General features: G+C 36.1%; 1 protein-coding gene across 1 annotated transcript in view; it reads right to left on the bottom strand.

Annotated features, from left to right (window-relative positions):
- IPO11 (importin 11) overlaps window positions 1–15,808 on the bottom strand; it is a 209,483-nt gene that overhangs the window by 103,375 nt on the left and 90,300 nt on the right. The window contains exons 20-21 of the mRNA XM_010845507.1: window positions 12,535–12,648; window positions 3,373–3,488 (exon numbers count right to left, since the gene is read on the bottom strand). Coding sequence (XP_010843809.1) covers window positions 3,373–3,488; window positions 12,535–12,648 — 230 coding nt within the window. The remainder of the gene's footprint in view (window positions 1–3,372; window positions 3,489–12,534; window positions 12,649–15,808) is intronic.

The following is a 15,808-nucleotide window of genomic DNA, read 5'->3' as shown; positions in this document are numbered from 1 at the left end:
ATTTTATTTCTTAAATCTTATAACACTATACAAAAGTATCAAAATTTTGTGCAGTGAATATCTTATTTAACTTACAGTTCAAAAATGCTAGAAATGAACAGGGGCACTCACATGAAGAAAACTGAATGGGATATTTTAACAGATCAGTGTCAGGATAAAAAACCAAAATAATGTGAACAAACAATCTACAAGTTAAAAAGAATAGATATCATAGATATTCATGAAAGTCTGCATCTTCGATACTATTATTACTATTTATGTGCACATATTACTATAATAAGTCATTAAAATTCAAATTAAGTTTAAAAAACTTGTACAAGTGGTATGTTGTATTTACAATGCAATAAATCCAGGCCTAAATCATTTACTTTAATATCAGCAAAAAAATAACAATGTTGGGTCAAAGAAGTTATGAGGGGAAAAAAAAAAAATCACATGATCAATCTGAAGAATTTCACTTTGCATATAACAAATAACAACTTGCACCTCCCTATCAGTTCAAATTTCTATTCCCCAAGGTAACTGTTTTATAGTTTTGTCCCCACAAATCTTTCTCATCTTATTAAATACTCCCATTCCAGCCTGTAACACTCAGTTGATGACTATCCTTCATATTTTGTTGAGAAAATAGAAGTTATGAGATGGAATATCCTCCCATCTTATTCTACTACAATACAAAAATCTCTCTGTCTCCAGTTAAAATAGATGAACTATCCCTGCTATCTAAAGGAGGAAAAAAAAAAAAATCAACCCCTCCATTCACGCTGAATCCCATCCCTTCTTGCCTCCCTCAATTATCTCACTCTCTCAAGCCTCATCATACCTCCAGATCTTCATTCCTACACTGGCCAACTGTTGCCCAACTTCAACATCCTTTTCATAGTCGAAGCTCTCAAACAACTTGCCAATGCTCATAGGCTGCACTTAACTCCAATTTATTCTTCCGTCTACTCTCTTCCTCCTCCTGTTCTCACTACTCCACTGAAACCCCTCCTATCATCTCCCTTGACTCCTTACTATGGACTACTCTTACTCTGACAATCAGCAACATTTGACATAATTAACCATTCCCTCTTTTAAGAAATATTCTCTCTTGGCTTGGTTTTCCTCCTCTGATAGCTTCTCATGCAACCTCAAAATTTTTTCTTCAGGATTCCGCCCAGAACACTATGTTCTCTATCTGCCCTTTTCTTCCTAGGCAACCTCACCAATTCTCAGACTTTATAAATCATATATATCATGTGCATCTCATGCTCACACAACCAAGTGAGGTAGAAATTATTTTTCCTCATTTCACAGATAAGAAAAGATGTAATCATCAGAACATGTTGGCAAACCTAATGCTGCGGTATGTACACAGGACTGCCTACCTGTGTTCCAAATAGAGGAGTTTGGGATACTGATTCCAAATAGGAGTTCTAGCCCCCTAAGAAAATTACATTAAGAAACGTATACTTTGATTCTTTAAAGTATCTCAGCATTAGTAACGGAGAAGGCAATGGCACCCCACTCCAGTACTCTTGCCTGGAAAATCCCATGGACAGAGGAGCCTGGTAGGCTGCAGTCTATGGGGTCGCTAAGAGTCAGACACGACTGAGGGACTTCACTTTCACTTTTCACTTTCCTGCATTGGAGAAGGAAATGGCAACCCACTCCAGTGTTCTTGCCTGGAGAATTCCAGGGATGGGGGAGCCTGGTGGCTGCCATCTATGGGGTCACACAGAGTCGGACACGACTGAAGTGACTTAGCAGCAGCAGCAGCAGCATTAGTAAACTTGATAAACTTTTAAAATGCATCCCAATGATTTAATTTTGTTTATATACAATGAAAGGCTAGGAAAAAAGGAATTACCATAGTGGAGCAATGCATTCCTATTATCTGTTTATGTAATCCTTAAAAAATGTGTACACCTTTCACTAACACATTAATATACTAGATCTGTAATTACATTGATAAACATATGAGTCTACCTCTTTACTATAATATTTTTCATTTTCTGATAAATAATATATATGTTTACAGAAAAGAATCTATTTGCCAGAGATTACTGTTTTAATTTGTAATCTAGAGTAGAAGTTGGCAAACTATAGCTCATGGGCCAAATCCAGTCCACACCCTATTTTTATAAATGCTGTCTTACTGGAGCACAACTGAAACCATTTGTATACATATTGTCTATGACTGCTCTGACACTGCAACAGCAGAGCTGAATCTCTGGGACAGAAAGGACAAAGCCTAGGAAGCCTACCATCTGCCCCTTTACAGGAAAAGTTTGCCAACCTCTGATCTAGAGTAACCCACGCTGTACAAATAAAAATAAACGAATATAAAAGGCTCCAACACATGCTAGTTCACAATCAAACCATCCAGAAGTCATTTAAATTCAAACAATATAACCTAGAAAATATGAGAAACACAAATTGCAAATTAGTATCTACCTAGTTATGTTTTACAATTGTTCATCTAGTATTCTGATTTGTTGTTGCTGTTGTTTACAGACCATTCATTCAGCATTTGCACCAAAAACAATTTCTAAGAATCAAAAAACTGTTCACTCCTAAACACCCAAGGAAAACTGAAGGAAGGAAGAGAAGGAGAGGAGGAGCAGTGACAGAGGGAGGCACCGCAAACGTTCACTTTGTTCCATGTATACTTCCTTTGACTTGCTTTTTTAAATTCCAATACTAGGTTTTTTACATTGGAGTTTTAAAAGCTTTCCTGTATTGTTAACTACATCTTAAGTAGATTAGCCCCAAAGAAAACTGCTGCCATCAGTAAGATGAAGCAAAAAGATTTCTAGTCAATGCTCAGTCTGTGTTTACTTAACTGCAATTCATTCATTACATAATTTGTGGCGCTGAGATGTCACAGAAACAGGGTTCAATTGTTTTTCACTGTTTAACGCTATATACTACTATACTCAGTAAAATATTAAGTCAAGACTAAGTAGCATTAATATCTGAGGCTGAGGTATTTTATCCGAGTATTTACTGGGTAAAGCAGTAAGAAGTTGAAAATAATTCAATAACCCCCAAAACATCCCATTTAACAGTGTGGAGGTTTTTATGTCAATTTTTAGTTTTGGTCAAGATTCCTCATTTCACATTCCAAATTCCAAAAGATGAAATGCAGCTGAGTTCTTATTGAAACTTCCTCTCTAACTTTTACTATTACAAGCCTACAATGAGCGACAGATGCCAAGAAAAGTGGGAGTTACTATGTTACCCAGTTCAGGGAAACTGCCTTTATGTTTCTGTTTTTCAATGCTGAGCTTTTAAACCCTGTTACATGACCTCTGCTTTATTGGCATCAGTAGGGAAGGCCAGGAAAATAAATAAATAAGATTCACAGTATCAAGTTTTTCCTCTTACCATAATTCTAAACCATCTTCCAGAAGATAAACATGTGGAGGCTGGGAAACATCTGTACTCAGTTGAATAACTGGGAGCAGGAAAGGGTACAGGTTCTTGCTGTCTGCTCCTAATCCCTATGGGAAGTATAAATAAAACTTAACATAGATAATCTAAAGTCCCGCCTCCCACCAAAAAAATCACCTATCATATAAAAAAGCCCTAAAACCAATTTATTAAAAAAATCAATCAGATTTTAAAAGGATGATTCTAATTATAAGCATTATTAACACAAAATTAGTTCTGTTTACAATTGGAAATCAGTAGTAAAAAAATATTCAATTGCCTAATGGTAGTAAAACCATATACATCAAGGTTACAAATATACGTTCATTTTAAGAGATTTCTCATATACATATTTATATTCCCTTCCATGATGACTGAAGATGTGTAAACAGTGATGTATTAAATTCTACAAATTATCCCAACTAAATAACTCAGTCAAAAAGAACCTAATCTAAATGTTCATCAGTTAAGATAACTACATTATAATACCTTCATATTCTAGAATACTCAGTAGTCATGAAAAAGGATTAGGCATGGAATGAAAACAATTTCAAAAATAATGACAAATTGGGATTAAAAAGAAGGGTGTATAACAATTTCACAAGCCAAAAAAGTTTTTTAATAGCTATATATCTGATATGAAGATATACGCATAAAAAAGTTTCTTGGGAGCAAACAGAAAAAACTGTTGACACTAGTTAAATATGGATGTTGGAAAAGGATGTTGGGAGGGGTAAAAGGAGTTTTTTTTTTAATGTGTGCATTTTTTAATGAAGAATTTAGGCCAATTTTTTAATAAGAAAACAAAGATGGAGGAAGAGGGAGATTTTAATTTAAAATTCTAGTTTGACTAATTATTGTCTTATGGAGGTTGACTCAGTGCATCACACTAAATCTAAGCACTTTGAAAGGAACATAAGAGGATAGAAAATCAATTTCTAACTCATAATCTCTACAATCTAATAAGCAAAGAAAGGAAACCAAGCAAACTATCAAACATCTCCTCACTTAGAAAACAATTCAGATGTCAATATAATATATAATTACAAAGCAACAAAATGTATACGAATGCCTCTTTCAATGACACACACATATATTTAAAGTCAAAATTTTATCAGCAGGATATAGATACTTCAGTGGAAATACACTAAGTTTATTCTTAAATTCATTAAGTTTGGGCCTTTCTACAACTATGCAAGGGTTGATAGACTTTATTAAAGATTTTTCCAAAGAAGAGATTTATAAAAATGCCACATTTAATAAAGTAGTAAACTGGGCCTTAAAATTCAGTTAAATTTCACTCTCCACAGCTCAATTCTTAACAGAACGCAAAAAGGAAAAAATTAAGGAAAACTAATCAAGTTCATTTTTTAATATCAATAGACTTAATATTTCCTAGGAATGTTAGAATCTACTTACTTAGTGCACATTTTAATGAGCACAAAATGCTAGCATTAGCAAAACTAAAGTAACTGCTAAACATAAAAGACTCTCTCAGTTAAAGCTTCAAGAAATTTAGCTCTGTAATCTAGTGGGTTGAAGAATGTGTCAGAATGTGTCAGATATGCAGCTTTAAGTAAATTTGAACACTTTCGATCCACAACTGTAACTATAAAACAATGTCTACAATTCTGTGAAATAATTACAATTATAGTTACAGTTAAGCAGGGAGAAAAGAATAACACTCTCTAAAAAGTGGTATTTCTCAGGGTACTGTCTTTGGCTCTCTTCTCGTGTGATTTGTACTTGCTGCTACTGCTGTTAAGTCACTTCAGTTGTGTCCGACTCTGTGCGACCCCAAAGACGGCAGCCCACCAGGCTCTGCCATCCCTGGGATTTTCCAGGCAAGAGTATGGAGTGGGTTGCCATTGTACTTGCTGATAATGTCCAAATCTATTATCTCCAACCCAAACCTCTGAACTCCAGACACTCTTTATGACATAGGAAATTATCAACCAGAAGGCATCTCAAACTCTCAAGTAAATCACTGAACCAATCCACTATCTTCCTAAAAAATAGCTTCTGTTCCTGCATTTCCTAACTCAAGTGACATGAACCACTGTCTACGGAGCAAAAAATCATACCACAACTACCTTCTGTGCTTCTTCCTCCTCACCCCAAATCTAAGCAATCCTTAATTCTATCTCAAATGTTCCCCCTTCTTTCCATGGCTTTACTTCACATCATCGTCTCTTTCACGGTTAACAGAAGAGCTTCCCAACTATTTCTTTGACCTTAGTTTTACTCCATTCCAAACCAGTGTCCCCACAGGTGCACTGATTACCTTTCTAAAATACAAATGATAACACACCTTCCTCTGAACTTCAAGACACATTCTTTATGCTTTCCTAACCAGGCCTCAGGATTCCCTGGTGGCTCAGTGGTGAAGAATCCTCCTGCCAATGCAGGAGACTTGGGTTTGATCCCTGGGTCAGGAAGATCCTCTGGAGAAGCAAGTGGCAATCCACTCCAGTATTCTTGCCTGGGAAATCCCAAGAACAGAGGAGCCTGGCAGGCCACAGTCTATGGAGGTGCAAGAATCAGACATAACTTAGCAACTAGGCAACAATAAGAACAGGCCCTTACACCCAACTGTGATACTCAGTGCTGCAGCTATACAAAATGACTGTGTATAAGAAATCACTATGTTAGCATCTGGAGAAAGCTGATGGATTTAACACGTGCATTTACTACTGTGCTCTCCCAAGATCCACTAAAAGGAGACAGGAGTATGTGTTTTTAAAGACCTAGAACTCTTAAGTACAAAGACAGCTTAAGAAGAGATAAAAGCAACTTATTTTTGGAAGCAGGAAAGAAAGACTGATTTAGCAGACTCAGAAAACCAAAGCTCAAAGCCAGCAGTGAAAAAGGGCAAGAAACCACCTGATGTACACTACAGAAACTCCAAAAGACTTGGGAACTGACAGCACAAGGTATTTTGGAAAGGGAAGCTGAGGGAAGTATTAAAAGTAATAGGACCTGTAGAAGGTATTTTAAAAGACATTTGATGACAAGATCTCATCCTTGTGCATAGTCAAACAACTGGCCCTCTTTAATCAGTACAGATTTGGCCCTTTATTCTCGTAAGGCAAAACAAAGCATCTGAAGACAAGGAGACAATCAGGTAATCAAGACTAGGGATACTACATAAAACAGAGATATAATATAATGGGCAAAAGACTGATGGATCTTTCACTAAGGAAAGATCTCAGAATCACAGAACCAAAACATTTGCTCCATACAAAAAAAAAGCTTCCAACTAGACTATTTTAAAGAAAAAACCCACAATCAGCAAGTTTCCCATATATATTCAATCCTTTTGATTAACTTTTTAGTGCCCACTCTAAAATATAAAATTTATACAGACAAAATATTGATACAGCTCTTGAAGGGAAAGGGTTAGCTAAGGATTCATTATACTGTTCTTCCTTCTTTTGTGCATGCCTCAAAGTTTCACAAGAAAAAAAAAAAAGCAGGCAACCAATCACATCAACAGACATGACTGAAGGAAACAGAGACCACATATAGAGATAAAAGCTTAGAAAAATGTTAATATCCTTATTAGAATAAAACACTGTATTCATGAAAACAAAAATGAAATGATTTTTCAACAATACAAATGACCGTATCTGTATACAAATGATTGTATACAAATATAAAATGCTTATTCAACAATACAAAAAAGAACTCCTCAAGTGGGGAAGGACAAATAGGGTTATGGGATTAAGAGTCACAAACTAACAGGTATAAAGTAATCAACAAGGAATACATGACACAGCACAGAGAAATATAGCCATTATTTTGTAATAACTTCAAATGGAGTATAATCTATATAAATATTGAATTGACTATTTTGTACACCTGAAATTAATACTATAAATCAACTATACTTCAATTAAAAATAAATAAAATTTTAATTTAAAAAACAGTACTCATAGACATTAACAATATTACAGCAGGGAAGAAAAGCTCAATAGAAAGACTGAAAGATAAAGCTCAAAAAATTCCCCAGAAAGTAGAGCAAAAGGACAAAGAGACGTGCCGGGAGCCAGCACAGGAGATCCCATCCATGACAAGGTCATGACAGGAAGAGACCTGACAGGCAAGGCGGATCAGGACTCAAGGGACTCCCTGGACCTGCCCGAGCATCTACCCCAGAACCAAAGTCTGTCTGTCTACTGTTTACTATATTATGTCTTTTACCAACTCTTCTGACATTAACAGGGGGCTATCCCCGACCACCTTTCTCTGAAAAAAAAATCAACTTAGGACTCTAGTTTTTAGCCTGCTTGGCAGGTTTATCCATATTCTTGCAACTAACGCACATAATTGCTCACAACTCCCCAACCATGAAAGGCACAGGAAGCCTAAGCATTCTAAAAGTCCTAATGAGCATAGAGCCCTTTGAGGGATGAAAAATTATTAGAACAGTACTGGTAAAGGCTTCATTATTGGGCCAGTGCTTGCTGCCAAGCTCCCATATCCCTTATCCACTGTGCACCTGGGAGTGCGTTAGTTAATGTAGTTGGAATGTAAGAAAAACAAGTAGTAGCCTTGGTATTAACCACATCAGACCTTTGAGCTAATTAGTTCTTTCTTTGTCGTGACCCACTGCACCTTTGCTCCGTGAGACTGTAACTTTATTTCGTACTTTCTGAGGCTGGGAGAAATAAAGAAAAACACTTCAAGGGAAAACAAGGTTTCTGGCTGATCAACCTTTATCAGAAGAGTCATGAAATGTTAACAGGCCACAGAGCCAGACATAACATAAGACCTTTGTTTATGAAAAGGTATACAGTAAATATCCTGGTTTCAATAAAGGTAAAATTGATGGAATGTTGAGCTGACTCTGTATCTTTTACTTTGAGAAATGTGTAACTCAGAGTATAAAAGTTCCTTTTGAAAATAAAGCTGCAGATCCCACTTCACCAGAGCTCTGGTCTCCGTGTCTTTCTTTCTCTTTCTCTCTGTCTCTCTCTTTTCTTTTTCAGGCTGACTCCCTGGACCACAGAGGCCCTCTGAGTTCATTTTTGCCAGGCTTCTAAGACCCGATCGAGGAGGTGCTCTGCGTCTCCACCCAATTGAGAAGGCGCTCTGCATCTTCACCCCACCGAGAGGGCACCTGAGGCCTCCATGAACAGAGCAAGTCCTGTGTCAGGGACTTTATTGGCTTTCTGTGTAAACCAAGGAATATCAGTCTCTTTCTCTGTCCCTTATTCTTTCTCTTTATTTTTTATTTTTATTTTTGACCCCGGACCACCAGGTCCCAGTCCATTATAAGACCCGTGTCATCCCTCTCCAGTCGATTATAAGACCCGTGTCTCTCTCGCCGACGCCATTCATCCTGTGAGTTCCCCTGGATCCTGCTGGGGCTGGACCCCAGCAGAGAAGGAAAAGCAGAAACGAACAGGAAGAAAAATATAGGGCTGGGTCATTCATCTATCATCTAAGCAACAGGAAGTTCAGAAAGAGACAAAAGAAAAACACAAAAGTGTGGAAATAATCAACAGAATGTGATGGAGTTATCTAGAACCCAAGAACATGAATTTCCAGTTTGCAATATACATCAAGTGTCCAGAACAATGGAATGAAAATATACCCACATCATCATGAAATTGAAAATAGAAACACAGAGATCATATAAGTTGCCAAAGGGAAAGAGGAGATGACATATTCAAGAAAACAAGAATTAAAATGGCTAAGGATTCCTAAGAGCAACTCCAGAAGATAGAAGACACACTAAAAATGCCTCTCAAGGGGTAAATTTAGAATTTTACACCCAGCCAAACTACTAGTCAACATGAAAACTTTAAGGCATTTTTCACACATGCAAAAATCTTAACAAAATTTATCCCCCAAATACCTTTTGCAGAATGCCACAGACATTCGTGGGCTCCAGCAGAAAGAGGAAGTCATAACAAGGAAGAAGACAGGTACAGAAAACAGGCATCCTACAGAAAGGATAGGCAAGAAGAACCCTTCTGATGACACTGAAAGGGGATCCAGTTATAACAGCCATGAACAAGCACAGAGTAAAAACCAATGCACACTAAAGCTCATATCAATTTTCCAGATTCCAAGATGATGAAAGTAATAAAGTACCTGATGTGTGGGAACATACTGAGAGAATGTTTAGATAACAGGTGGACAGAATGGATTCAGTTACATAGAAAGCTCAAATGAAGCAGGCAGAATTCTCAGATGACCACCTATGATTCTTAACTTCATAACTTCAGTGTACACACCACCTATGATTCTTAACTTCATAACTTCAGTGTACACAGACCATTCCCCAGTTATTCAATCAAATGCTAATTTAGATATTACTTTCCAGATATGACTAAGGTCTCAAACTGAATGATCTTATAATAAGAAAATTATACAGATTAGCCTGACCTAACCACATGAACCCTAAAGAGTTTTCTTTAGCTAGCTGCATGAAAGAAAGTTAGAGATTCAAAACCTGAGGGGATTTGACAACCAAGAACTTCCCCACTGCTGATGATAATGATGGAAGGGGTCATGATCAAGGAATGTGGCTGGACTCTAGGGACTTGGAGGGCCTCCAAGGCCTCCCTGGTATCTCAGTTGGTAGAGAATCTGCCTGCAATCCAAGAGACCCTGGTTTGATTCCTGGGTCAGGAAGATCCCCTGGAGAAGGGAATGGCTGCCCACTCCAGTATTCTGGCCTGGAGAATTCCAAGGTAGCCTGGCAGGCTACAGTCCATAGGGTCACAAAGAGTCAGACACGATTGAGCAACTTTCACTTTCACTTTCAGCTGACAGCCAGCAAGTAATCTGGGATTTTAGTGCTACAGACCAAGGAACTGAATTCTCCCAATAAGCTGACTGAATGTAAAGAAAAATTTTCCTTGAAGCCTCCAGAGGAATTTAGTCTGGCAGCATATCAATTTCAGGCTATCAGACTGATCAAAGAGTACAAAATGTTGTGCTCGACCTCTGACCTACAGAACTATGAGGTATTTAGAATGCCATTTTATTCCTTTACATCTGTGGTAATTTGCTGCACAGTAACGGAAAACTTATAATAAACTAAGCAAACAATTATTAATATAGGAGTGGAGATTAGGTGGATGGTTATACAGGATAGAAAATTAGCCGTATATAATGATATATGACTTCAACATTCTTTATATATGAACTCCGTGTATGAAGTCATACAAACACTAAATAGTGACCTAATTTAAATTATAATCTAACTATATTGGGAGGCTTGAAGGATAGGAGTCATACCCAGGAAAATGAAAATTAAATCCTCATCTTCTATACAGGGAGGTCAAGAGATAATGATACACTATTTGGGTATCACCTCTGAAGGAAGACTTCTCTGATGACCTATGTGAGGTCTTCCAGTCTCAGACAAGTAACCCACCAAGTGCCCCACAGCACTCTGTCCTTACTGCTCAAAGAGCACTTAGCTGTTCAGTCTTCCCCTAGACAACCACATTCACAGAAAGCTTGTCCTATTCATTTCTGTTTCCCAGTGCCTAGTACCATGTATTGCATATTGCAGGTGTTCAAAAACGTATTTATCAAATAAATGAATGCCTACTTCCACTGAGGCAAAACTACTGCAGGCGAGAAAGTTTATTTTCATTCATTATTAAACTCCTCAGTCAGAGAGACTATCAGTCTAGGTTCCTAGAATTTTAAGAAGGAAAACAAAAATAAAAACAAATACTTATACTAATATGTCTACTAAATTTCAATAAATAAATAAAAATGATAGTTGAAAGATGCAACAAATTCCATGAAAGGAAACTTACCAATAACCCTAATAATTATATAACTTTCTCAAATGACTGAAAATCTTATTTTAAGGTATTCTCATTTTTAATGTTAAACATTGTATGTTTTCTCCAAGGGCACACGATTACTTAGCTAAAAACTTGTACCACTGGCCTATACATACCCAGGGTGTCACAATTAAAGGAAAAGGTCCTATAGACTCCAAGCATTTCCCGCAAGTTACTATAGCTTCCTAAGATTTCCTAAGGTAACACTGCTTGAAGAGCATACCTCCTTCACAAAAATCTCAAGTTGAGTCTAAAAACACATTTGGCAGAGATATAAGGCAAAAGACATGAGGATCACTCTCTGCTCTGACACTTACATGAACAATCTCAGACTAACTGCTAACCTTCTATTAGCATTTGTATTCTCATTTATTAAAGGGATATAATTTTTCAGGATAATCACAAGAATTAAAGGATAGACAAAAGTGCTTAAAAAAAAAATTTTTTTTGTATCACTATCCATGTATCTAAAACTGCCTCAGATAGAAATTTATAACTATAAAACTCAACCATAAAAATTTGGTGAAAGAATAAGTTTATGTTTCAAGGTGACTGAAAAGGGTTTTTTTAAAAAATAATAATAATATTAGTTCAACTTATTGGAACATTTTAGAGTACTAATTCTTAATTTTGAAAGAGATCTCCCCATTGGAAAAAATCTATCAACTTTTGCAGCAAGAGCAATAAAAGTCACTTGTGCATCCCTACAGACAGATATTCTCATTAAGTGCTTCCCTCTCCATTCTCATACCATCAGACCTTAATCCACCCTAACAGTTCAAATGAGAACTGCAGCTCCAACTCTCTCTCTCTGAAATTTTAGGGTTCTCTCAACCTGCTGCACATCCCCATACCTCAAAGTCAAGATATCAAATATCAAATTAACTCCTTCCCTCAAAGGCAACTTACCTGTTTTTCTGTCTTCCCAACATATGAAAGGAAAGTTTTTACTTTAAATTAAGTGAAAATGGAGAGTCAGTTTATACAGAAGAGCTCTGAATACCAAGGAAACTACATGCAAAAAACAATTGACTGTAAAAATCACAAGTCTACCTTCTCTGGGGACAACCACCTCTAATGAAAGAAATTGTCTTTTAAATGTAGAGAATATTTTTTTAAATGTCAAAAAGTGCTCATAGTGAATATAAAAAAAGTGTTTTTAAATGGTGTAGATCACACATGAACAAGAATATTGTGAGGTCTTTTATTGCCACTAACATCAATCACATGAAAATAGCAAAAAAAATTTAAAGAAGGAGAAAAAAAAAACTGAACTAGAAACTGTGGAGAAGGAACTTACCTGAACAAGATGAATAAGTGTTGTCAGAATAGCACACCTCAACATATTGTGCTCTTCACTCTGCTTCCAAAGAAGAGGCAAATACTGTACCAAACATCCTACATACGGTCGTATCTATCACAACAGAAGCAGAGGAAGCAGCAGAGCTGGGTTAGTAAAGAAGGCGACTTATTTCAGAAACACTGACAGACCTATTAGGTCACAGGTAGCAAACGGTTTACTGGATGTAATGTATTAAGTATACATCCTTTTAAAGATAAATTCAATAGTATATAGAGACACAGAGCTCCAGGGTAAATATTTTTAAATAATTTTAAACAAGCAGCAAATTTATTGGCTGAAATAAAATTTAGGAATATAAAACAACATACTGACGCCTGTTATTTCTTTAATAGAAATTACTTAATAAAAAATGCTGTTATATCCTGGTTCTTTTTAATGAAACAACTTATATAATTGGGAATTATAATGTTTTTAAAAGAGTCAGCATTTCCTCATTCATTCAACCATTACCAAATGGCATCTTTCAAGTATCAGGCCTTGAAGACCAGGCACCAAAAAGCAGAGGATATAAAGGTAAGCATATGAACCCTTAATCCTTTTCAAAGGATAAAACTGTTAACCCCAACATGGATTAACTTCACCAGTTTTAAAAAATATCCCCTACATCACACACACCACAGCTTGATAGTGAGATTTTTGGAAAATAAAATGGAACCTGATTCCACACAGAACCTGGAAACTGCGCTCCAGGTTTCAGCCTACAGCCACCCTGTATTTAGAACTGATCTGATGAGCGTACACTTGGTGATAAAACACTAGAGTTTCACAGTTTCAGTACTATCAATCCCCAGGATTAAAAATTAAAAATTTCTCCCATACATATGGCTGATTCACTTTGTTATACAGCAGAAACTAACACAATATTGTAAAGCATTATACTCCAATAATTAAAACAAAAAAACTGCTCCCAGAAACAGTAAAGGTTTCTCTATTCTGCTTATACAACATCATACACTAAAGTATAGTGTATACTACACACAAAAAAAAATCTCTCAGATTTGTTCCCCAGGTTTAGGAGAGGAGATGCAGAAAGATAAGAAGTTAAATATTTGCCCAAATATTTCAGTGAGATAAAACTGAATAAATATTAAGAGACTCTTCACGTATCCAATTCTGAATATTATTTTAACAGACATTTATTGAGCACTTAATTTTGCTAAGTGCTCAATCTCAAAGATCCCTCCAATTAACTTATAAAGGCAGACCAGTTAATACATAAAAACAGGTTTCAGAGTAACTAATGCATTCATATTCAACTAAAAACAGCATGTTTTACTGATAAGGAAAGTTCTGGTTTTGAACAAATTAAACAGAATATCTTCCAAGGCATGGAAGAAAGGAAATATGTGCTATGAATTATAGACCGGGTGAATAATACAACCAAGCACCCAATTACATTTGAAAGTCATGAAATATTTATATCCCAGTCTCAGTTGTTCATTAGAATATGCTCTAAATTAAAATCAATGTTTCAAAGACACTATTTTAAAAATCAATCATAGATTCAGTGTTGTAAAAGATTTTAAAAAGGGGCTGGCGATTAGAAAACAAAGTGATGACGTGAGAGCCAAACACATTTCCTTAGGTTAGGAGGGGAGAGGTAAAAAAATAAATTATTGGGGCAACTGAGAAAACCTGAATATGGACTTGACATCAGAATACAGCACTACATCAATGTTAAGTTCTCTGAATCTAATGATGATTATGATTCAGAAGAGGTCTAATATACTAAGGTAAAGTGTTGTGATGAAATGACATGAGGAATATATGGGTAGTGATTTACTACAACATGTCTGCATATTTAAAACTTTTCAGTGAAAACATGTAAAAGGAAAAAAAATACTATAAACATTTCTTAAAGTGATTATGTGTTTTGGGTAGACCAATGATCAGTTATTTAAATAACATTAAAAAAAACACATGGAATTAAGAATGTTTTATAGATATCAGGCTAAATATCCCACAACAGAAAGTGAACCACGAGTGTAACACAACTGAGATGAGAGTACTCATCTTTTGGCACTTCTACTCCAAAAAATAGAATGGCGGGGGGGGCTCTACTATGAGCATTACAGTCTTATGAGTTCATTCCCACACAGGATTATACCCACTTTCATTCATAACACATTAGAAAAACAACTGAAACTCGAATATGTGACAGACTAACAAATGGTTTAACAAAGGTTCCATTTGCAAGGGAATTTAAAAAGTAAGTCTCTATTAACATCTCATTTTAGCTAACACTTTCAACAGAATATTTAACATTTCACACTGGCTCTTTAATTTTTAATTTTGTTCTTTTCCTTCAGAAATGCTTAAGTCCAAAGACTGCTTACCTGACATCTTACTTGATGATTAACACATTTTTTTCCTGACTGTGTATTTACAGAATCCCTGAACTGGAATAATTTACTTACAGGTTTTCAATTACTTTAAAAAAAAAAAAAAGAAATATAATCTTCAAAAAATTTCAAGCTATGGTATAAAGATGGTGACTTCCCTAAAACTTCAAAAACTGTTATGTGTCAGAAAGTACCGCTGTAAGAGGGTTCAAAATGTTTGCAATCTAGTAGACAAAAATCATATTTATATACGAATGATACCTGAAGGATATTTAAGTGATGGTGTTATTCAAAGGTTAACACAAGAAAATGTTTTTCCTGAAAACGTTTTTCATAACCCTTTCCTATTCACGTTCTAAAAACAAAAAGTACTAATAGGATAACTATATCTTATTTACTAATGATATAGACATATGAGCTGCTTAGACTATTTGTGCTGTGAAAGATAACCATGGATAGAAACAAAAGCATTTTTAAATTTACTAAGCATGACCTAGATAGCGTATTCAAAAGCAGAGACATTACTTTGCCAACAAAGGTCTGCTGGTTAAGGCTATGGTTTTTCCAGTGGTCATGTATGGATGTGAGAGTTGGACTGTGAAGAAGGCTGAGTGCCGAAGAATTGATGCTTTTGAACTGTGGTGTTGGAGAAGACTCTTGAGAGTCCCTTGGACTGCAAGGAGATCCAACCAGTCCATTCTGAAGGAGATCAGCCCTGGGATTTCTTTGGAAGGAATGATGCTAAAGCTGAAACTCCAGTACTTTGGCCACCTCATGCGAAGAGTTGACTCATTGGAAAAGACTCTGATGCTGGGAGGGATTGGGGGCAGGAGGAGAAGGGGACAACAGAGGATGAGATGGCTGGATGG

Source organism: Bison bison, unplaced genomic scaffold (genome assembly GCF_000754665.1).
Source record: "Bison bison bison isolate TAMUID 2011002044 unplaced genomic scaffold, Bison_UMD1.0 scf7180017864218, whole genome shotgun sequence".
Classification (NCBI taxonomy): Eukaryota; Metazoa; Chordata; class Mammalia; order Artiodactyla; family Bovidae; genus Bison; species Bison bison.
This window is presented reverse-complemented; position numbering and strand designations above follow the sequence as displayed.